This window comes from Carcharodon carcharias, chromosome 2 (assembly GCF_017639515.1).
Source record: "Carcharodon carcharias isolate sCarCar2 chromosome 2, sCarCar2.pri, whole genome shotgun sequence".
NCBI classification, from domain to species: Eukaryota; Metazoa; Chordata; class Chondrichthyes; order Lamniformes; family Lamnidae; genus Carcharodon; species Carcharodon carcharias.
Window position 1 is genome coordinate 5,779,489 of NC_054468.1, and position 25,028 is coordinate 5,804,516.

Consider the following 25,028-nt stretch of genomic DNA (forward strand, 5'->3'; position numbering starts at 1 on the left):
GGGAATTCCAGAGTGTTGGGTCCAGATAGCTAAAGGTATAGCCACCAATGGTGGGGCAAAGAGGTATGCAAGAAGCTAGAATTGGAGGAATGCAGGGTTCAGTCGGACGTTGGAGGGCTTGGGGAGGTTACAGGGTTAGGGAGGAACAAGGCCATGGTGGAATTTAAAAGTGAGATGAGTATTCTTATTTTGTGGGATCGAAAGCCAATGTAAGTCAGTAAGGGGAGGGGTGATGGATGAGTGGAAACTGGTAAGAAATAGGCTACAGACAGGAGAGTTTTGGATGAGCTAAAGTTTACAGAGGAGATTGTTGGACTAGTCAAAAAGTTAAATCTGGGGGTGGCAACGGTATGAATGAAGGTTTCAGCAGCAAATAAGTTTAAGGTAGGATGGAGGCGGGTAATATGGATATGGAACTGGGCGATCTGTGTAACAGAGTGGATACGGTATAATAATCTCAGCTCAGGATTTTGAGAATGCTGGACAGCCTGACTCAGCCTGAGACAGTGGCAGAGAGGTAGATGCAATTGGTGCTAACCAAAATTTCAGTCCTCTTTATGCTATAGTTATATTTTCACAAAAGAATTCAGTCTACACGCTGCAAAAAAAAAATGATTGCATCAAGTTAGGAATTCTTTGTTTAGATTCTCTTATCTGTAATTAATTTGCACCAAAGCCACTGATAGAGGGTGGAATTACAGTATGTGCTTAACTTGCACAAAATCTCTCAAAAGGCCGACTAGTCTTAAATATTATTGAGAAGCATTGTAAAAGCCAGGATATGTATGCATTCCTGGGAACGCTATAGTTGCACTGAAATAAACCAGTTTATTGGACAGGAATGTGTTCAATGTATATCAACAGTTAGAAAATTTGCAATATTGTAGTTCGATCGAGTTGTGAGCTGAAGAAGAAAGCAGCTGTTGCCAGACGGATTTCAACACTGCTGGAGCTTTCATTATCTGACTGACAAATTATCAGGGAAAATGAATTATATCACGGGCTACATAGTGAAGTAGCCTATCTCTGTAATTTAATCCTGTAGCACAGGATCATTGGGGTTAGTTAAACTGATTTACTGCAGCCTCTGAGATTGCTGTTAGGGGCAGCGCGGGTGCCATGAGGGTGGGAGGGGGCGACGCGGATGCTGCTGGGAGGGGAGGGGAGGGGGCGACGCAGTGGGGGCGGCACGTGGGGGTTGGAGGAGCGTTGTGGGGGGGGCAACACGGTTGTGGGTGGTGGCGGGTGAGGGGCAGGTGGGTGAGGGAGGCGAATGGCAGGGGTCGGGCGAGTGGTGGGGGGGGGCGGGTGAGCAGCGGTGGGGGGGCGGGGGTGAGCGGCGGTGGGGGGGTGAGCCGTGGTGCAGTGGCTGTTGGCCTTTGTAATAAGTTATAGTAATGAAACATATTAAGTATCAAATATAAGAATAATTGCAGAGTGTATATCAAATGTTCAGCTGCAGTGGGATTAAGCTTCAGTCTCCCTGTTTACACTGGCTTGGTTTGCTGTTTGTCAAGCTCTCTGTGCTTTGGCTTTTGGGGTGAGCGTGTTCTGCATGCTTCAATATAAAGGCTTAACATTCTTTCTACCTAAAGTGTGTGACCTGAGCGTGCTGTCCCTTTGCAGATTCTGCTGAGTGACTCTGCTGTTTGGCCCAGATGTGTTGTGTAGAAACCTGGCTGTCGAAAGTGCAAATATAGCAGAAGCTGCTCCTGTTATTATGCCTAACTCCATTGTACATCAATGGTGTTGTGTAATGTTATTGGACCAGTTATCCAAAGCATGAAATCATTATCCAAAGCATGAAATCATAATCCAGAGGACAGAGCTCAAATCCTCACAGCAGAAGTTTAAGAATTTGAAGTTTAGGTAAAAAGTTACTATGAAGTTTTTGACTGTTGTTAAAAACCCAACTGATGTTCCATTTAGGTAAAGAAACTTGCCCCCTTACCCATTCTGGGCCTATATGTGACTCCAATCGCACACTAAAGTGATTGAATCTTAACTTCCCTCTGAAGTGGTCTAGCAAAGCACTCAGCTGCATCAATCCAGCCAGTGAGACTGAGGATCAATCAAGGCACTCATTCTTTTGGAAGCAATACCGTCAATAAGAAAGCCAGCCATCAGTTATTGAATGGCATTGTGTCTCCGGTGGTGTGGGGACTGGGCGGGGGGGCAGGTGGTCAGGGATGGGGGTGCTGTCTCTCCTCCTCGGGGCTTGGGTGTGGTATGGTGTTGCAGGAGCAGTGCCCCTCCACTGGGAGAGGGAGGAGACAGCATCTCCTGCTAGGCTTGGGGCATGGGGGAAAGGACGGGAAGCTGGTGGGTTGGGGGTGGGGTGGGGGGGGGCGGCCTTTGCATTTACTGCTGCAGGTGAGAACATGAACTGTCTCCCCCTCTGGGCTGGGGAAAGTGGAGGAGTAAAAACAAGCTCTCTTGCTGGGAGGGGGAGGTAAAAGGGATTCAGGATGCAGTGTGTCAGGTTGGGGGGCGGCAGGAAGCAGATAGACTGAACCTTGTTTCTCCTGCTGGGGGGTGGGTGGAAGGGGATGGGGTAACAGCGTGTCTGCGTGAGGTGGGGAGAGCGAGGAAATGTAATGAACACATCCTGATTCAGCATCAGTAAGCTGAGTGTTTATGATCTGAGTAAATGTTGGATTCTGGGCAACATAGAAAATGGATTTGTTTCCTGTATGGTGAAGGAAATATCTTTGGTGAGCATTATAACAAGGAACGTTAGCAGTAGGTATATATCATTTGATCCTTTAAGAGTGCTTAGCCCTTCAATTAGATCATGGCTGATCTGGACCAGCAAGCACATAATTAAATATTTTTGGAATTGACACCTATAGGAGTGAAGTTATGATCAGTGCAATTCTTGGGACAGTTGTTTAACACAGTCATCTGTGCAATGCAATGATAAACAGTTCCGTGTAATTTCAAATACACAATTGTCTCAAGTTGGTCAGTCAATTCCATAAGTAAAAATTGAAGCCCTTTTATTGCTCGGTGATTTAGCAGTGACACATTAAGGTGATTAATTTTAAACATTGCAAAAATCTTTCAGCTTTAGTAAAGTAGCATATTGTACATAACTGGGGCAGTTGTTCAGCCCAAGCAATGTTTGAATTTTGCTGTTGTCAATGTTGCTAATTTTATTTTCATTTCTCTCCCCCTCTCCCCTTCAGCCTCAGTACACTAACCTGGGGCTCCTTAACAGTATGGAGCAGCAGATACAGAATGGATCTTCCTCCACCAGCCCCTATAACAACGATCACACCCCCAACGTTACAGCACCTTCACCATATGCTCAGCCCAGCTCCACTTTTGAAACCCTCTCTCCATCGCCAGCCATCCCCTCAAACACAGATTACCCGGGTCCACATGGCTTTGACGTTTCGTTCCAACAGTCCAGCACAGCAAAGTCTGCTACATGGACAGTAAGTTACCTCAACCAACATTGTCCTTAAAATGCACACTGCTTTCAATGATTATTGAAGAATGTGTTACTGCTGTTGTAGAACAAGCCCAGCTGTTCACTTAGTTCCAGTTAACGTGCTAGGCTTTGCCTAAAGAAAACTGTGCAATTCACTTAAAATATAAACAAAGAAGGAAGGGGCAGGGTGTGAGATGGGAAAGAGTGGGAAGACAGAGAGGGCTGGGTTGGGGTGGATCAGAGTGCGAAAGGAGAGAGAGGATGGGGCAGAGCGTAAGGGTGTGGGGTGGAGAGTAAGGGGTGAGGTTTGTGGGCAGAAAGCAAGGGAACTGGGTGGACAGAGTGAGGAGAAAGAGAACGGGGAGGTGGTGGTTTGGGATAGAGAGCAAGGGTGAGGAGGGTCAGGGAGCAAGGAGCGAGAGGGTGGGGATGGAGAGCAAGGGGGGAGAGGGACGGAGTAACTGAAGGGGTTAGGCACAGTGGAAAGCGAGGGGTGTATAGAAGGTGGAGATGGGGAGTTCTTCCTTTCCTTCCTTTGCCTCGAGAGTAGAGGTGTATCTATTCAATCTTGGAAGATTCATCAGCATTCAGATTTACAAAGCAGTGAGATTTGCCATAATTAGCAGAATAGGCAAACAGAACAGATTCAATTCAATATGGGAAAGTGTGAAACATTACATTTTTACAGAATAGGGATAATGACTCAATAGGAAAAGGATTGTGGAGGAACAGAAACCTAGAGGTTCAAATACATATTCTCAAAGTGAGAGTGCTGGAAGGTAAAGCCATAAAGAAAACAAATTTTGGGCTTGTAATTAGCAGTCTAGAAATCACGATAAAGAAAGAATGATTAATTGTACAAAACTAAAGCAAAATTATGCAGATGCTGAAAATCTGAAATAAAAGCAGAAAATGCTGGCAATACTTAGCAGGTCTGGCAGCATCTATGGAGAGAGAAACAAGAGTTAATATTTCTGGTTGATGATGGACTCTGATCAATTTGTATAAAACTGGGTTAAGCAATAATTTGAGGACTGTGTACATTTTTGAGTCCCATTATATAAAAAGCATTAAAACCATAGAGGCCTGACAAGTGTAGATTCACCAGGGTGATGCCAGGAATGGGAAACTATAGTTATGAGGAGAGACTTGACATGCTGGCACTATTCCCACTGGAGCAGAGATGGAAAAGGAGATTTAAGAGGTTTTTTGAAATAATGGAGTGTTTTGATGGTGAATAGGGGAAGATTTTCTTGTGGTTGGGAATCAGTGATGTGGGGGTCAGGGTTAAATATTTGAAAGTACAAAGCCTTAATATAAATGTGAGTACTGAAACCTTGTTTTGGGAAAAACTGTTGAATTGAATCACCCTTTCTGCCTTTACTTTGCTTCTTCACTTTATCCATATGATTTCATCCATAGTTGACTCGTCATGTCAAAGAGAATATTTTTTCTTTCTGTGCAGAATCAGTGCTTTTTTTAAATTCATTCATGGGATGTGGGCATCGCTGGCTAGGCTATCCCTAATTGCCCAGATTAGTTATGAAAAAAAACTTGAAAAATTGGGGCTTTTTTCATTAGAACTAAGAAAGTTAAGGGGAATCTTAAATGTAATTTTGAAAGGCTAATCATTGCTTCCATTAGATAGTGAATAGTTAACAAGGGAACACAGACTGAGATTCTTACTAGAAGAATGAAGTTGGAAGGACTATTTTCACGGAACATTGTTATACTATAGAATGCGTTATCACAAGAGGCTATTGGGCTGATACTGTTAACATCATTTGAAAGGGAATTGGGTGAGGATTGGAAATGGGTGAGGATTTGAGATGGACGACTATAAAAGGGTATAGGAAAAGACAGGGAAATGAGATAGGGTCGATTGTTCCAGTTGAAGAGCTAGCAGCAACACATGAACAATGGGTTGAGTGATCTATATTTGTGCTGTGATTTTATAAAATACACAGATTGAATTATTCTGATTAATGGGACTGAATGGCACCTTTTATGTATTTTGATTGTTGCTCAGTGGAGAGATTTCCTTTCCTGTGGTTTTTCTGTGTCAGCAGATGATACCTGATAGCTCTTATATTTTCTTACAAGTACTAAAGTTAGAGGACTATGTGATAGATCTATTGATTAGAATGCCTGGTAACACAGCCAAAGATAATTGATTGTGTCAGAACCTGTATGTAGTGTAACAGTGAACAGGAATGCTCTAAAGGAATAGTGTACTCTTTGTATCACAAGTGCATTAGTGCAGGATTTCATTTATTATATGTGGTCAATGTGACTTTGTGGTTAGGGCAGATTAGATGTTATATTTTAATAGGGTAAGGAGGCGTTCTGCTCACTTTTGTTGCCAGTTTTATGGAATCGAGATTGCTCATGGTGTGGAGTTGGATTACGCAAGAGTCAACACCAATAAACTTGCTTCCCACAGGGACCTCTCTTCAAGAGCAGTAATTGAAAAGTCATAAACATGGATTTTTGTTTCCTGGTCATTGCGCAGACCAGCATCTGCCTCTGGCAGCCTGTACTTAAACCACATGGCAGCAGGTGGCATAATGTTGACACCATTCATCCTGCTTGCTTGCTGCCGCAGTAATCTGGAATCTTGCTGCTGACAGCTCCAAGGCCAGGATTTTCCGGCCCCGACATGGGCAGGACCTGCCACGGGCGAGGTGGCGCCCCAACCAGCAGCCCATTGACTTGCAGTGGGAACGGAAGATCCCGGCGGTGGGTGGGTGCGGAAAATCCCGCTGTATAAGTAAATGCAGCACAGGTTGGCTAAGTCTGATGAACCGATGCTTGTAATGTGCTTTGACCATTAGCAGAGAGATGGGGCGCAGAGAAATGGGGCACAGCGAGGGCAAAATTAAAGTAGCTGATGACCTCCATTTTCCCCCTTTCATCTGCTGCTTTGTTCTGGTCTCCTTTGGACACCAGTTAATTAAGCAAGGTCTGTAAACACAACGCTATGCCAGAGTCATGTCGAGGGTCTAGGCTTAAGGGGGTTGGGTGCTGAGCCCATGCTCAGCGTGGATCCATGCATCATTGATGGTAAACCAGCTTTCATGGCCCAGGCAGCTGACTGGTTTGTCTGATTGAGTTTTGTTGCTGTTGCCTTGATGGTGGATTAAACAGAACATAGAGATCTGTTCATATCTGTGCCTCGAAAGATACCGGACTGTGATATTAAATTTCTTGCACGGGCCCTGAAGCTCACAGTTGCACCTTTGCTGTCTCAAAGGCAAATAGTTTGGACACGCATTGCACTACCTGACTTTAAGCAGCGACAGTGAGTTACCCCAAGAAAGTTTTAAATCTGTTGTATTATTGTGCTATGCTGGGTATCATTGGCTGTCCCGCTCCCCTCAGGAAGCCATGAGATCCTAGACTTTTACAGTTTTCATTCAAATATTTGATCAGGGAGCAAGATGTAGCATGCAGGAAACATCTGCTACCAGCCCATTCAACATGTGATGAGGCACAAACTTGTTTATGTCCAAAGACCTGTTGTGGCTTGTTTTCCAGATCAAATGGTTTTAAACATGAACCACAAAAGCTGTGATTCTATGGATTGCTCAGTATACTGGAATGTGCTGCATTTTTTTTTAAAAAAGCTCTTAAATGGAAATCAGAGCTGGAAATAAATTAAATATATATGACATGAAAAATATAAGTATATTTGTAGAGACAATGCAGGATACATACAGCTGGCTTGTGTGAACTTGGAAAAAGAAAATATATGAACATTTTGAGTGGAGACCTTTGTCAGCATTTGCGGTTTTCCTTTTTGGATCTGAACAAGGTTTGATTTAACTGGGTGAATTCCCATAATTCTTGCTTCTGCTTTCTCCAGTGTCCTTTTTAACACGCCATTTGGAAAAACGAACCCAGAAAATAATTAAACCTTAAATTGTTTTTCCAAATAACATCATTTGGGACTCATAACAGAATCAGTTCAGTTGACCTTAGTTAATTGTACAAGTGGAGGTGTGAAAGAAATCCCAGTTTGTGCTACTAACCAGAGACCAAAACTGTACACACTACTCCAGATTACTCTCACCAAGGCCCTGCAGCTGCAGTAAAACTTGCAGTTCTAAAGAACAGTCTTAATGGACTCAAAACATTAATTCCATTTCTCTCTCCACAGATCCTGCCAGACCTGCTGAGTTTTTCCAGCAGTTTGTTTTTATTTCAGATTTCCAGCATCTGTAGTATTTTGCTTTTATATCGATGAAGCATAGCTTCCCTTTTGAATTCCATTCCCCTTGCAATAAACGGCAATGTTCCATTTGCCTTCAGAAACACTGGCTGTACCTCCTCACTCATGCACCTAGCATCTAGAAACAGCAGTGCCTGTAACACTTTGTTGGGTCAAATGGAAATGGCCTTCTCACTGAGCCTTTTTCACATAAAAAGAAGCCTACATGGGTGAGGAAGTACAGCCAGTGTTTCTGAAGGCAAATGGAATGTTGCCGTTTATTGCAAGGGGAATGGAATTCAAAAGGGAAGCTTTGCTACATCGATATAAAAGCAAAATACTACAGATGCTAGAAATCTAAAATAAAAACAAAGTGCTGGAGATACTCAGCAGGTCTGGCAGGATCTGTGGAGAGAGAAATGGAATTAACGTTTTGAGTCCACTAAGACTATTCTTTAGAACTGCAAGTTTTACTACAGCTGCAGGGCCTTGGTGAGAGTAATCTGGAGTACTGTGTACAGTTTTAGTCTACTTGCTTGAAAACAAGATATAAGCAAAATACTGCAGATGCTGGAAACCTGAAACAAAAACAAAAATTGCTGGAAAAGCTCAGCAGGTCTGACAGCACCTGTGGAAAGGAAGACAGAGTTAACGTTTCGAGTCCGTATGACTCTTCATCTGAAAAAAGATATAATTGCTTTCGAAGCAGTTCAGAGAAGGCTCACTCGACTCATTCCTGGGATGAAGAGCTTACCCTATGCAAAAAGGTTGAACCGGTTGGGCCTGTACCCATTGGAGTTTAGAAGAATGAGAGGTGATCTTATAGAAATACATAAGATCCTGAGAGGACTTGATAGAATGGAGGGAGACTAAAATGGGGGGAACGCTGTTTAAGAATAAGAGGCCGCCATTTTAAAATGACGATTAGGAGAAATTTTTTCTCAGGGTTGTTTGGCTATGGAATTTCCTTCCCCAGAAAGCATTGGAGACTGGGTCATTGAATTTATTCGCAGAGTTAAACGGATTTTTGATGGTCAAGGGAATCAAGGGTTATGGGGAGCAGTCAGGAGAGTGAAGCTGAGACCACAATCAAATCAGTCATGATCTTTTCAAATGGTAGGGCAGGCTCAAAGGGTTGAATAGCCTACTGCTGCTCCTAAGGCTGATGTCCTGATGTTCCTAAGAAAGTAATGAAGAATCACAGGAGTTTGAGACTATTGGAGGTAGGTGGTGGCAAATTAACTTGAACTGCTTGGTTTAAAAAAAACTGCAAAATCATTTGCACATTATAAAAGCGTTTCTGATCTTACTGCATCTAGCACACAGGACAACGTCCATTGATGGAAAATCAGAATGCACAGGTGGGTCTTCTGCCTCTCATGTAAATATAGTCTGCATCAGCTGCAGCCTCGCTCACTTCGCGTTCCACTAGCTGTCACAGACTCAGACATTTATGGCCCCCAGTTGCACAGAAAATACTAAGATACTCGATAGCCTGCTGGCTGGAGCAGGGTGTAGTCGGCCTTGCTCTTTGAAAGCCTTACCTGGCATCAGTGACTGACTTCCTTATAGTGAAACAAGCTCATTACAGAAAATATTGTTTTAAAACTGGAAAATTGAACCTACACTTTGCTGTGTAGGCTGTGATTGAAGAATATGACGCATGTTCCAAAAAACACTGCACAGTGCAATGAAACATAGTCATCCTCCTTGCTGATGTCTAGAACATTCGATTGTAGCCCTTAACCTTGCCAAAACGAGATGCACTAGACCTTAGCCTAATATTGCTGAAGCCTGGTGCACCAGGTAAAAGGTAGTAATCTTTCATTTTAAGCTGTATCATTTTGAAGAATGCTACAGAAGGAGTTCATTCATCTGTTTGAGCCTGAACCAGACCCAACTACTCCACTAAAACTAGTTATTCTCATCCCACCTTCCTGATCTTGCTCCGCACTCTTCTAATATTTTCCTTTAAGAGCCCATCTAACAGTTTGGATGGGGCTTGCAAGGAGCATATCTTGGGAAATTCGGACTATCTAGCCTGTAGTTCTCTAGCTATATAGTTTCACTGGGCATCAGTAACTGCATAAGGTTTCCCCTTTGATCACCGCTCCCCTTTCACAGTGCTGGTTCATGGACGGACCCCTCGAATTGCCTTTTTAACAGTATAATGGTACATTCCATACCCTGAAACCTCACTGCCTTGGCAGAATTTTCTTAAAGTTTACAGTTTGTCACCTCCGGCATGCAGTACAGTGTCCCAATTTAAGAAATTAACTGTCTGGCATTGTACTGAGCGCACTGTCTTTCAGTGAAACTGGCCTTGATTCGAAGCGCTCAGAGGAAAATTTCCAGCTACAAGCCCTTCCATTTGAAAAGCAATCAGTGAAAAGGGTCTGTTATATCCAGCTTCAATTCCTTTAAAATATCTGAAGCAAATAGATGGCCTTTTCTTTTTGTTTTTGAAACACGTTCTCCTTGATTTTTTTTTCTACAATCAGCAGAATGTTGTCGTTCTGCAAGGTTAAAAGATGTGTAAATACTGCTTCAGTCAAAGTGATAATTTTTACTTTTTCCCCTTACCTATGCAAAATGGTGCTGTTTTTTCAGACATCAGGCAGGTGTGTGTTTTTTATAGAATGAAAGAAAGGCTCTTTCTACCTGACAGATGAAACAGATTTCAGAATTTGCAGGGGCATGACACTACTTGTAAGCTATGCAAGAGAGGCAAGACCAGAGGCGCCGAAGAGCCTGTTAACGCGTCCATTTGTGTTGCAACTTGCCTGTGTCTATCGCCCACAGCGTGAGTCTGGGTGAGGGAAGCCACCCCTGTTCCAAAAATCTACTTGATCAGACCTGCCCTGGCTGAGAAACTTTGAAGTAAACAGGAAAATTACTCACCGCAGTCATGTGGTTTACTGGAAGATTGTAGCTTTGATAATCCCGTAAACTTTCCAAGAGAAAACATATCTTTGCCCCGAGTGACATTTTCCTATGATTATGAATTGTGCAGCCAAACTGGGGTTGTCTTCCACAGGTGGGATTAAATGGGTTTCTTCGGGTGTGTTTGTTGGCGAGAGGGTGTGGGATCTGATCACTGGACATTACTGCCTTTACAAGATTTCTGTAAACCGTGCCCTTCAAGTTTTGGGAAGCACTCCCATGTTTGGAAGTCCTGAAGAATAAAAATTTTCTTTTGAACCTAGAAGGTTCTCATATTTCTGGTTTGACCAAGGATTAATATCTGGCATTATGCGGTTCAGCTGCAGTGCGGCAATATTCAAATGAGGCTGAGGAACCAGAAATACTGGAGCTACCATTGGCTATTATATGGCTGTTTTCGCTTTAGTGCACCTAAGTTGTTATTTTAAGTATTTAATTAGCCTCTACTTTTCCCATGTCATGTTCTATTTGCCACCCAAGTGGGCAAATGAATCTGTTCCCACGACCTAGCTAAATTCTGCTTTTGTAGTCAGTCAATGTGTTAGGCACTGAGGCAGCCTTTTTTAACCTTTGCTTTATCTCCCAAGCCTGGAACTTAATTGGTGCCTCCCCAAATAAAATGTCACAGGACCAACACACCAGGTCACATGAACCTGGAAGTGTACAGTATTGTTCAGGTGTCAGCCATGGCTCAGTGCAGCACACTCACTTCTGAATCAGAAGGCTGTGGGTTCAAACCCCACCCCAGAGACTTGAGCCCATATTCCAAGGCATGGATTCATAATCCACACCCAGTGCAGTGTTGAGTGAGTACTGCACCATTCTCTTAACCACCTCCAGCCCTACAATCTTCCCAACTATCTGTGCTCCTTCAATTCTGATTTCTTGCACGTCATCAGTTTTACATTGTTGCACCATTGGTGGCTCTACTTCCAGTCACTGAGGCCCCAGGATCTGGAATTCCCTCCCTAAACCTCTCCACTTCTCCCTCCACCATTTAGAAGTTCCTTAAAACCTATCTGTTTGAATAAACTTTGGTTACCTATCCTAATAACTCAATATCACCTTGTGTAGCTCAGTGTCAATTTTTGTTCACTAATACATCTGTGAAGTGCCTTGGGATGTTAAAGGTACTGTATAAATGCAAGTTGTTGTCGTACTGAGGAAGTGCTGCATTGTTAAAGGTGCCTTTTCCAGATGAGACATTAAACAGAGGCCTTTCTCAGGTGGATATAAAAAAAATCCAATGTATTATTCAAAGAGCAGAGGAGTTCTCCCCAGTCTCCTGGCCAATATTTATCCCTCAATCAACGCCTAAAACAGAATATCTGGTCATTATCACATTGTTGTTTGTGGGAGCTGCCTGTGTGCTGTTTCCTACATTATAACACTTCAATTACACTTTATTGACTGTAAAGCACTTTGGGACATCTCAGGGTCTGGAAAGCCTTGTTTGTCCCTGTATTGAAACCCCTGATTTATTTCCATTGGGGGTTTCTGTAACAAAGACCAAATTGGCAATGGTAGCTTACCGGTGAGTGGCAAGTTGAAAATCTACCCCATGTCTCCAGAAGAGGTGTAAATGAAATAATTCTTTCTTTTATATGGCACCTCATCATACCATTCAAAAACCTCACATTTTAATGATGGTCTAAGTACAATGATGTATATTGCATCAGCGAACCCAGCAGCTATTCTCCACCATTTGCATCCCACCAGTAGAAGTGAAATGAATAAATAAGCAGTTAATCTATTTTACTGGTGCTGGTTGAGGGAGAAATGTTGGCCAGGACACTGGGAGAGCTTCCCTGTACTACAGATTGAGGATCTTTGATTAGCATCTTGACAGGAGGATGGCACCTCCCGACAGTGCAGTGCTCCCTCGGCCCTGCTTCTCCAACAGCGCAGTGTTGTCTCGGTACTACGCTGCTGACAATGCGTGCTTCCTCGTTACTGCACAGAGATGTCAGCCTGGATATTTACCTGGGCCTTGCATGGGGCTTGAACCCACAACTTCCTGACTTTGAAGTAAGAGTGCTACCAATGTACAAAGTTGACATTTTCTCAACCATCATCATCAGAAGCAGATTATTTGGTTATTCATTGTTGAGGGTCATGTTATGAGCGCATTGCCTGTCACGTTAGCAGTGACTGCATCGTGGTGTGTCACTGTGTGCCAGAGGTTAGTGCATTCTGCGTTTTTTCCTTTATTGAGGTTAACTGCTGCAAATATCAGAAGAAATTTACAGCAAATAACAGGACTGTGCAGATAGATCGAGTGTGTGGAACCATTCTATTTCTATACTATTGAGGCAGCGAGTTTGCAAGATCTAGCTGCTAGTCACCCAGCGAGTAACCTACTTCTAAAACAACATGTGCAACCATTTGTGCATGTTCAGGATCGGACTCAGTTCAGACTCATCCATCAGTGCAGCTGGAGACTCAGTGATCACTGTAGAGAATTGCAGTGGAAGTACTTGTGTGTCTGTTGAGCCATGGAGCACGAGATAGTTTCAGCACTTCCATTAGGATGCTTTTTGACGTTTAGAAACCAACGTGTCAGGCCAAGGCCCACTGAAGTGTTAGTCTTGATTTTTGTGCTCAAGCCCTGGAAACAAAGGGTAATGGTCGATGGATGCCCTTGCGAGTGGAAAGTTGTCTCAAGTGGTGTTCCACAGGACTCGGTGTTGGGACCCTTGCTGTTTGTGTTATATATTAACGATTTGGATGTGAATGTGGAGGGGCAGGACGTGAATGTGGGGGGGCACGATTGGGAAATTTGCAGATGACACAAAGATTGGCCGAGTAGTGGATAGTGTAGAGGATAGCCATAATCTCCAAAGCGATATAGATGGGTTGGTGGAGTGGGCGGTAAAGTGGCAGATGGATTTTAACATAAAGAAGTGTGAGGTCATACATTTAGAGAGGTCAAACAGCTACAGGGATTACACAATAAATGGGAATATACTAAGAGGGGTAGATGAAGTGAGAGATCTTGGTGTACAAGTACACAAGTCCCTGAAGGCAGCAGTTCAAGTAGATAAGGTTGTAAAGAAGACATATGGAATGCTGTCCTTCATTGGCAGAGGTATAGAATATAAAAGTAAGGATATAATGTTGGAATTGTATAAAACACTGGTGAGGCCATAACTGGAGTTTTGTGTACAGCTTTGGTCACCACATTACAGGAAGGATGTAATAGCTCTGGAGAGAGTGCAGAGGAGGTTTACAAGAATGTTGATAGGGTTAGAAAAGTGTAGCTACGCGGAGAGATTGGATAGGTTGGCATTATTTTCCTTAGAACAAAGAAGGCTGAGAGGTGACTTGATGTGTACAAAATTATGAGGGGAATAGATAGAGTGGACAGGATAAAATTGTTTCCCTTGGTGGAGAATTCTAGAACCGGGGACATAGATTCAAGATAAGTGGCAGAAGGTGTAGAGTGGACATGAGGAAGAGCTTTTTTACAGAGTGGGTAGTGGGTGTCTGGAATTTGCTGCCCAAGTTGGTGGTAGAGGCAGAAATTCTAAACTTTTTTAAAAGGTACCTGGATCTGCACCTTAAGTGCTGTAAACTGCAGAGCTATGGGCCGGGTGCAGAAAGGTGGGATTAGAAAGGCCACCTGGGTGTCTTCGGGCTGGCATGGACAAGATGGCCGAATAGCCTCCTTCTGTGCTGTAACTTTTCTATGGTTCTATGGGAGAGCAACACTGGTATCAGGAAGGGGGCGATGAGAAAGTGAGCACAAAGTTTACAGGTAGCAACTTTAATGTGTTGAAAAAGATTAGGCAACTTCATTGATTTAAAAACTGGCTCCAAAAGCTGATTCTTAGCCAATGAAATGGGCCTCATTGTGAAGGATGATCTCATTGTGTCTGTGTTATGATTAATTCAGTGCTTGACATGTTTCTCTGTTGTCTGGCTGTCAACCATTAGGCATTCTCACCGACAGCTTCAGATAATTCACCTAGCCACATTGCTGATTGAAAGAAAGAATTTGCATTTATATTCTGCTTTTTATGTCATCTGGGTACCCCAAGGGGATTTACAGCCAATTATTCAGTATAGCCGCTGTTATCTCAGCAGACATGGCGTCCAATTTGCACACAGCAAGATCCCACAAACAACGAGATAAAGTACCAAAAATAAATCAGAAATTTCACAAGACTCAGCAGTTTATGTTAGCAACTATAGAGAGAGAAACAGAGTTAAGATTTCAGGTCTGTGACTGTTCATAAATGACCAATTGATTTGTTTTTAGTGATGTTGGCCAGGACACTGAGAGAACCACCCCATTCTTAGAATGTAGAGTGGGATCTTTCACATCATACAAACAGGCATAGTTTGTTTAATATCTCTTTTGAAAGATGAAACAGCAAAATTGTTGTTCCTCAATGCCTTTGGTGAGTATTAGAGTCAAACAGATCTGCATGTTTGATCTCTGGTTTGTGCTGAATTAACTCTTCTCAGCTATGTAGTAATAGTGATGCTACTAATGGCACTGTCTCAGGCTAGAGGGGGAAATGATCAGCTCAGATTCCTCTTCCAGCTCAGTATCCAGTGACAGCTACTGTTTGGGATTCAAGTGAGGACAGGAGTAGGCTCAACTGTGACTTGACCCACTGTCAAGAACCTTGAGGAAACAATATCAAGGTTCCCAAATGTATAATGGTTGCAGATGAGATACCAAGCATTGGAATTCAAACTCCAGGAAGAGCCAAGATGCTCCCAGAATGGGTACAGCACGGAATGAGTCTATTCGGCCCACCGAGTCTCTGTTGACTCTTTGTAAAACCCATTTAGCTCGTCCCACTTCCCTGCCCTATTGCCATAGGTCTGCCAATTCTTTTCTCTTCCATTATTTATTCAATCCCCCATTTGAAGGCCTCAAGTAAATTTGCCTCCACCACACACTCAGGCAGTACTTTCCAGATCCTAACCATTAGCTGCGTAAAAAAAGGTTTTCCTCTTGTCACCTTTTTGTCAATCAGCTTTAATCAGTGTTCTCTGCTTCTCAATCCTTCTGCCAATGGGAACAGTGGGCAGGATTTCCCAGCCCCACCTGCCTCAGGAATTGTCAATTGTCATGGGCGGGACAGAAAATTTGACGTACCAGCAAAAGGTCCATTGACTTGGGGCAGGAAATCTGCACACTCCATCTACTTTGTCCAGTTCCATGATTTTAAACACTTCTATCAAATCTCCTCTCAACCATCTCTCCTAGAAGCAGAACAACTCCAGCTTCTCCAATCTAGTTACATAACTGAACTCGCTGGAATCATTCTCATAAATCTTTTCTGCGCCGCCTTTAAAGTCTTTACATTCCTCCTGACGTTCACTATCCATTTGGGTTGAAGGCAAACTAGTGTTTTATAACTCAGGAGGAAATGGACAAAGCAAAGTCTAAGCAGCTGTTGCTGCTATTCAGCTCCTACAATGGAGCTGGAGTCCATAAACAAACTAACTCTTTGAATCATGGCATTTCAATCGTCAGTTGCTGTTGGTAAATTGGTCCACAGTCAGCTGGTGAATTTTTCTTGTATTCCTGTTGGAGTTGGGAGAGAATTCATACTCATTCCCTGACACCACCTCATGGACAGTGTCTGCACTACATTATTACAGACAGGTGTTTTCCTAGTGGATTGAAAACATATATATATATACATACAATTTCGAAGTTAAATATTGATATAAAAGTGTGAACAACATTATGATAACTAAAAGTGTGCCAGCAACAGGCTTTTGATAGTACAAGCAAGTGATAAATGATCTCTTGTGTGGTGAGCATAGGGACTGGAAGCCAATGTAGTCTTCAGGTTTAATGAAGTTACAGGGTGAGGTATTGACCTAGGGATGTGCACATTATTAAGCTCCTATTTTAAAAGTCATATCTTTATTTTAATATATTTCTGTTATAAATTCTTCCAATCATGTTTATAATGGAAAATGCCAATGTAAATTTATCACACTGCAATTACACTCCCATTCCAGTAGAGGTGCCACAGGCCTTTTACTTTCATAAGGCACCTTATGTACCATATCAGGCTCAGCTGATTTATGCATTGCTATTTTGCTGCTCCAATTGCCTATTTTCTTTGACACTTATAAACATGACCTACTAGTTAACCCAAATCATTTTTTTTACTGCCCCATCTATACCTGTAACGTAGTTTACTGACTTCTTGTGAAAACTTTTCAAAACTAACTTTTGTTTCCTTAACTTCTCCACTTAAGAAACTGCACTGCCTCTTTCCATAATGAGATCACTTTTTACTTTTTTCACTTCACATTTTAAAATCTAACTTTCATTGTTACATTAGACATTAATGTGTTTACCCAGGTAGTGAATTTTATTATCACCTATATCACCAGGCCTCCTCCTGTCTGGTCCTGCTTACAAAGTAAAGCATTGACATGCTTCATAATGAATCAAGGATTAACCTGAAACCAACGCTTTCAGATATCTGACTAAATGCTTAACTAGTCCTTTATGTGTAAACTTGTTGGCTTGAGACCCATTCTGTGACAGAAGTGGTCATCTCAAACATTTAAGAAACCTTTAATATTGGCAAATATAACTTTGCACCCTAACTAATTTTAAGGATAGTGTGCAGATTAAAGAAAAAAATTCACGTTAGAAGTTTTTTTTAGAAAAACAGAGTTAAATTTTTCCACATGGAACATCCTGCAGATACTTCCAGTTTCAACTGATAGCCATTCATTTCTAGAATAACCAGGCAAGCCTGTGAATGAAAGCTTGGCAATTGTCAAATTCCAATCTGCTTTTCTCCGTCAGTTTGGTCCAGATTCTACTATTTTAGTATCGGTGAGAAGTGAAACCCCTTGTCACTAACTGCAGGAGCAATGCAAGTGCAGTCTTTAAGATTCCTACAGGATCTGATAAAACCATATGATGACTTTTCACAATGACTTTTCATGTTTGCGGTATTCAGAGATTCTGTATAAAGAGTAGTGAACCCAGGGTTGTTAGTAAATCCAAGAGTTCGATCTGGCTGTAATGCTCAGCATTGTCACCATCTGTTTAGGCTGGACTGAAATGTGTTCGTTTTGAAAAATAGTATCAGGCTTTGTAATTATGAAATTCACGTATTGCTGGGAAAGTTCACCTTCTCACAGTTTTGGTTCCGAGCAGTGCCTGCATAAATGGGAATTTCCAGAGTTTTGATGAGCATTGCAAATTAAACTCCAGATAAAATCTGAAATCGAAGCGGGAGTGGCAATGTTATGGGTGGGTGGATCTGTTCATCAAATGCTGGCAGGCAGGCCAATTATTTCCAGAATTTAAAATCTTGGCAGGTAACCATGGTTATGTTGACTAAATTTGGTTAGTGATGAAGAAGGCAGCAGCCATTTGGTTCACGGACTTTACGGTTTCTATAAATTTCCACGTTTATAGCTGTAAATGGGAGCAGAAATTCTCCTCATTACTTAACCTAGCTGCCTAGAAATTCCTATCAATTTTATTGCTATCAAGCTTACCTGTTAAAAGGGCAGAGTTGTAGGGACAGGTCGGAGAAACCCAGACATCTCAGCCTTAATAGGTGCTGACTGACAGAACTGACTACAGGTATATAAGATAGTACATGGAATGGGAAAGGATAATCTGGACCACAACTTCAAAATAAACCAAGTAGACACGGTCAAAGTGGGAAAAGGAATTCAGGACAGATGTCTGCAAGTTCTTTACACAGAGTGATTAACATGGGAGAATGGAGGGAAAACACTGGAACACTGAAGAAACAGCTGGATGTTGCAAAGCGGGGGGATTGTCAGACCTGTCTAGATAGATGAAACTAGGGATAGCCAGATAGTCTTCCTTATCTGTGTTTAACTAGTGATGAGGAGCTTTTTTTTAAACAGAGCCCTTTTTCACCAACATAAAAAAGATCAGTGTTCCAGCATTTCATCAGAACAAGTGCTTAAACTATTCTCAGGATAGAATGGTGATGACTAATTCTTTGGAGGTACTGACACCTATTTTGCTCTGTGCCCCTACTATGTCAGCCAAATTATTTCACTTGGGAAGATGAGGTGCTGTTCCTCCAGTTTGCGTTGAGTTTCACTGGAAACATTGCAGCAGGCCAAGCTCAACGCAAACTGGAGGAACAGCACCTCATCTTCCGATTAGGCACTTTGCAGCCTTCTGGACAACATTGAATTCAACAACTTCAGATCATGAACTCTCTCCTCCATCCCCACCCCCTTTCCGATCCCCCTTTTCCCAATAATTTATATATTTTTTATATATTTTTCTTTTCCCACCTATTTCTATTATTTTTAAATGTATTTCCATTCATTGTTTTAACTCCACCTTTTAGCCCATTTCGATCCCTTCCCCCTACCCGTCCCCCACTAGGACTATCTGTCACTTGCTCGTCCTGTTTTCTACCCTTAATGTCACCATTAGCACATTCCACAGCTAATATCACCACCATCAACACCCCTTTGTCTTTTTGTCTGACATCTTTGGCAATCTCTTCTTTGCCTCCACCTATCACTGGCCCTCTATCCAGCTCTACCTGTCCCACCCCTTCAACCAGCTTATATTTCACCTCATTTCTATTTTTCCTTAGTTCTGATGAAGGGTCATACGGACTCGAAACGTTAACTGTGTTCCTCTCTGCAGATGCTGTCAGACCTGCTGAGTTTTTCCAGCTTTTTTTTTGTTTCAGATTTCCAGCATCTGCAGTATTTTGCTTTTATTTCACTTGGGATCTGGTTGTTAGTGTTTACATTCCCAAACTAATCCAAAGAATCTGAATTCTCCATGGCAGTTTGAGAATTTGAATTCTGCATACTGTAGATTGCAGTGTCTTTGAAATCTTCAAAGGTTTCCCAAAAATGGGGGTCAACTTATACACCGGATATAAAATATGAACCATCAGTGTGGGTGGTCACCATTTTGAAATGTGAAAGAAAACATAACACTGGTCATTCGTATTAAATTAATGGAGATAGTCATTTCGTAGTACAGAACTTGAGTATTGCTGGAAAAGATTTTTTTTGTCGAAGCTTTTCGTCTTGCTGAGCGCAGGGCAATTCGCGAGAATACCAAATGTAAAGAGAACAACAATTTATACTGCATGAGAAGAAAGTGCTGATTGATTGGCAAATGAACTCTGATTATTAAAGGCGTTGCCATGGAGAATGTACCAGTTGATGGTAACTGACAATTAACTGCCTAGTATTGTTAGGGCATTTAGGAATGGGCATTAAATGCTGGCCAAGCCAGCGCTGCCCATGTCCCATGAATGGATTAAAAAAAAACAGACAGCTTGACTCTGGTCAAGACGTTGCCCTGAGGAATGAGCCAGCAAATGGCTGTCACCTACTTTTGTTTAGCTGAAACAGGCGCAATGTGTGTCCATGTTCTTTCTGTCTGCAAAGATCAGGGCTCTGTGTATTAATATATGTGGCTTCCATTACACACATGCACCACATTGCAAGCCTGACAGTCTTAAATTAGTTGTCAACGTAATTCTTAGCACACTGAGGATTGTTTAGCAAATGTTGTCCTATGATGGAATAACACATCTAATGTTGGACCATGCTTTTTGAGTTTTGCAAGTACAGACTGGTTGGGTACAGACTGTACCCTGCCCATTGTGAACAGCGGAAGGGATGTGCCATTTGATACTATCCGCTGGCTTTTGTGATGTATGGCCTACATAGTTAGCATCACACTGGCACTGAAATTCATCTGCCACGTTATTCATTTGTGTGAAAGGCAGAACCTCTTTTTGGCTTGATGGCAGAATCCTATTAGTGGCTATTGCTACTACATAGTAGCAGCTTGCTTCACCTGTTGTTCAAATTTTTGAGATGCCTTACCCTTCCAGAGTAATCTAAGGTAGACTGGCATTTTTCAGAGCCGAACAATGCTTGGCAGTTAACTGTCAGTCACCATCAACTGGTGTATTCTCCATGGCAATGCCTCTACCAGTCTGAGTCCACTTGCTAACCAATCAGCACTCTCTTCTAATACAGTTTAAATTGTTGTTCCCTGAACATTTTGTACTCTTGTGAATTGTCCTGATGGATGCAAGACGAAAAGCTTCGACAAAAATAAGTCCCTCTTTTCAACAATACTCAAGTTAATGTAGCATGGTTTATTGAATGAACTAATTGTACAAAGATGCCTTTAACCACAAAGTTTTTTTAAAACCATCAAGTTCATTGTCTTTGGCATTTGCCACAAAATTTATCAAATTCATTCGAAGTTACTTTGGCTGTGGCATCATTGTAAGGATCCTACTCTGGATCAGATTTGGCATTTTCACTTGAGTCATTCCTCCAAAATAAATCATCTTCCACTCCATCCACTGAATTGGGTATTCCACATTTTTGAATGATCTGATGACACTTTGTGCACCAATAGCATCCCACAATTTAATAATGAAAGCGCACAAGCAGGTACATTTCCACTCTGAAGATTTTTCTCCATCAACTATCCACCTATTGCATTTGGCACATGTATGATCCTTGAATGGCCTGTTGAGACACACATCCAAAGGGTGAACTACATACATGAGATGCCCTGATGTAACTGCAGTGTGGGTTTTATTTCTTTGTTTGCACCTCTTGATCTCATCAGCTTTATGGGATCTGAGCATGTCCCACACTAATCAGCTGCATTCTTTACGTAGGCCACCGGAGATGCCCATTCCACACATTATCGATGCATAGGTTCATTCCATCCTCGTCCACCCAACTGTTGTAATGAATGCGCACAAAAACTCCAGGAAACTTGATGTCGGGCATGGTTTTGCTTTTGAAAATTACCTTCGGCTTTAATTTTGTTCCGTCGGCCATGCAGGCTATTACCACCATGTGTCTTGTCTCCTCATGTCCTGTAGTTTCCACTAGCACTGTTTTTGAACCTTTTGACTACGCAAAAGGCTGCTGGGCATATTGAAATTCTTGGGCTCTTCATCTGTGTTGCTGACGTGATATAATGGGTACTCATGCTTTTGCTGCTATCTGATGATGAATCACTGGAACCTGCCGGTTCTCTTGGTAGTCTCTGAGCAATTCTGGTCTCCTGACGCAACACTACACTTATCATTCCATAAGGCAGCTCTTGATAAGGTCGCACAGGAGATTAGTAAACAAAATTGGAGCACGTGGAATTGGCAGTAATATACTGGAATGGATTGAGAATTGGTCAACAGACAGAAAACAGAGTAGGAGTAAATGGGTCATTTTCAGGATAGCAGGCTGTGACTAGTGGAGTATTGCAAGGATCAGTGCTTGGGCCACAGCTGTTCACAATCTATATCAATGATTTGGGTCTGGGGACCAAATGTAATATTTCCAAATTTGTGGATGACATAAAACTAGATGGGAATGTGAGTTGAGAAGGATGCAAGGCAGTTTCAAGGGGACTGACAATCCCGTTGTTGGTGGGATTGGCTTTTGAGGAGAGATTGGATAGCCTAAGTGAGTGAGGTTGGATAGGCCAAGTGAGTGAGGTTGGACAATTGAAATGGAATATAATGTGAATAAGTGTGAAGTTATCCAGTTTAGTAGAAAAAAGCAAGAATGCAGACTATTTCTTTCATGGTGAGAGGTTGGGAAATGTTGATTTCCAAAGGGACGTGGGTGTTCTTGTTCATAAGTCATGAAAGCTAACATGCAGGTGCAGCAAGCAATTAGGAAGGTAGATGGTATGTTGGTCTTCATCGCAAGAGGATTTGAGTACAGGAGTAAAGACGTCTTGCTGCAATCATGTAGAAACGTGGTGAGACCACATCTGGGCACTGTGTATAGTTTTGGTCTCCTTACCTAAGGAAGGATACACTTGCCAGAGTGCTAGGGAGGTTCACCAGACTTGTTCCAGAGATGGTGGGACTGTCTTTTGAAGAGAGATTTGGGAAACTAGGCCTGTATTCTCTAGAGTTTCGAAGAACGAGAGGTGATTTCATTGAAACCTACAAAATACTTACAGGGCATGACATATGACTTTGAGCTAGAAAGCAGCTTTGTACATCATTCTTTTTGCTGGAGGACCCTTTTCTGTTCATCCCTCACCAGGCCATGCATGGTCTTTGTGGGCATGTCTTAAACCTCTGCATTTCATCTTCATAATACAGCTCTTATCGCCTGCTTAATGACATATCGACTTACAGTATAATGTAAGTAAAACATGGATTTCTGGGGTAGAAAAATTGAGACCAACTGCTAACGTGGGTATAGCATTTCATAGCTGAAAAGATGGGGGAGGTCAACTTAAACATGGAGGATATGCAAAAGCATGATTTTTGGTGGTTGAAATATGGGATCAACTTATACGCTGGATTACCACGATCCATGGTAAATAAATATGAAATTAAAAAGCTGTTGGATTTTTCTAAAATCCCAGCTGGTGCAGTAATGTCCTTTAAGGAGGGAAACTTGCTGTCCTTACCTGCTCTGGCCTATAAGTAACTCCATTCCCACATCAATATATACTCTTAACTGACCCCTGAAGTGACCACTCAAAGCCAGGAACAGAAGATTCAAGAAGGAAGCCCAGCACCACTTCCTCAGGGTAACTAGGGTGGGCAATCATGTTTTTTTTTGGTCAGATGAGATGTTAGTTGTGCATAAATTAAACCCCTTCAGGAAGGCTGTGTCTCTACAGTATGCACTCTGCAAAAGTACAAAGGTCACCAGCTCAGTTATATCTGTCGATCTCTTTATCACCCCCTTGCCCTCTCACCAGACCCACCCTCTCTTCCTCTGACTGTGATTTTGCCACCAACCCCATCTAGCTGTCTCCTGTATCTCAGCCTGAATCTGTTTCTCTGCCCCCCTACCTCTCTGCTCACAGCTCTGTTTCTCTGCTCCTCTGCCCTACCCAGTCTCTATGAATCCCACCACCCCACCATCACCGGCCTCTCTGTCCCCCCATCTCTCTGCTGCAACCCACCCTGCTGTCTTGCTGCCCCCCCCTTACTGTTTCGCTGACACTCCCTCTCCCCAGTTGTCTTGCTGCCCCTCTCCGGATCCCCATCTCTCTCTTTCCTTTCGGATCTCCCTCTCTGGATCTTCTCTCTTTCTTTTCTCTCTGTCTCTTTTTTTCTCTCTTTTTTCTCTCCTCTTTTCTCTCTCTCACTGTTTCACTCTGTCCTTCTCGCTCTCCTTTCTCTCACTTTCCTTCTCGCGCTCTCTCTTTCCTTCTCGCGCTCTCTCTTTCCTTCTCGCGCTCTCTCTTTCCTTCTCGCTCTCTCTCTTTCCTTCTCGCTCTCTCTCTTTCCTTCTCGCTCTCTCTCTTTCCTTCTTACTCTCTCTTTTTCCTTCCCGCTCTCTCTTTCCTTCTCGTTCTCTCTCTTTCCTTCTCATTCTCTCTCTTTCCTTCTCGTTCTCTCTCTTTCCTTCTCGCTCTCTCTCTTTCCTTCTCGCTCTCTCTCTTTCCTTCTCGCTCTTTCTCTTTCCTTCTCGCTCTCTCTCTTTCCTTCTCGCTCTCTCTCTTTCCTTCTCGCTCTCTCTCTTTCCCTCTCTCCCTCTCTCTCTTTCCCTCTCTCCCTCTCTCTCTTTCCTTTTCTCACTCGCTCTCTTTCCTTTTCTCGCTCGCTCTCTTTCCTTTTCTCGCTCTCTCTCTTTCCTTCTCTCGCTCTCTCTTTCCTTCTCTCGCTCTCTTTCTTTCCTTCTCTCTCTCTCTCTCTTTCCTTCTCGCTCTCTCTCTTTCCTTCTCTCGCTCTCTCTCTCTTTCCTTCTCTCGCTCTTTCCTTCTCTCGTTTTCTCTCTTTCCTTCTCTTGTTCTCTCCCATTCCTTCCCTCGCTCTCTCTCTTTCCTTCCCTCGCTCTCTCTCTTTCCTTCCCTCGCTCTCTCTCTTTCCTTCCCTCGCTCTCTCTCTTTCCTTCTCTCGCTCTCCCTCTTTCCTTCTCTCGCTCTCCCTCTTTCCTTCTCTCGCTCTCTCTCTTTCCTTCTCTCGCTCTCTCTCTTTCCTTTTCTCGCTCTCTCTCTTTCCTTTTCTCGCGCTCTCTTTCCTCTTCTCGCTCTCTCTCTTTCCTCTTCTCGCTCTCTCTCTTTCCTCTTCTCGCTCTCTCTCTTTCCTCTTCTCGCTCTCTCTCTTTCCTTCTCTCGGTCTCTCTCTCTTTCCTTCTCTCGGTCTCTCTCTCTTTCCTTCTCTCGGTCTCTCTCTCTTTCCTTCTCTCGCTCTCTCTCTTTCCTTCTCTCGCTCTCTCTCTTTCCTTCTCTCGCTCTCTCTTTCCTTCTCTCGCTCTCTCCTTCTCTCGCTCTCTCTTTCCTTCTCTCGCTCTCTTTCTTTCCTTCTCGCTCTCTCTCTTTCCTTCTCGCTCTCTTTCCTTCTCTCGCTCTCTCTCTTTCCTTCTCTCGCTCTCTCTCTCTTTCCTTCTCTCATTTTCTCTCTTTCCTTCTCTTGTTCTCTCCCATTCCTTCCCTCGCTCTCTCTTTCCTTCTCTCGCTCTCTCTCT

General features: G+C 42.8%; 1 protein-coding gene across 3 annotated transcripts in view; it reads left to right on the forward strand.

The window, feature by feature from the left end:
* Positions 1-25,028, forward strand: part of tp63 (tumor protein p63) — an 87,872-nt gene that overhangs the window by 23,501 nt on the left and 39,343 nt on the right. For all 3 annotated transcript variants that reach the window (XM_041182697.1, XM_041182699.1, XM_041182698.1), the window contains one exon: positions 3,189-3,440. In XM_041182697.1, the coding sequence (XP_041038631.1) occupies positions 3,189-3,440 (252 nt within the window). The remainder of the gene's footprint in view (positions 1-3,188; positions 3,441-25,028) is intronic.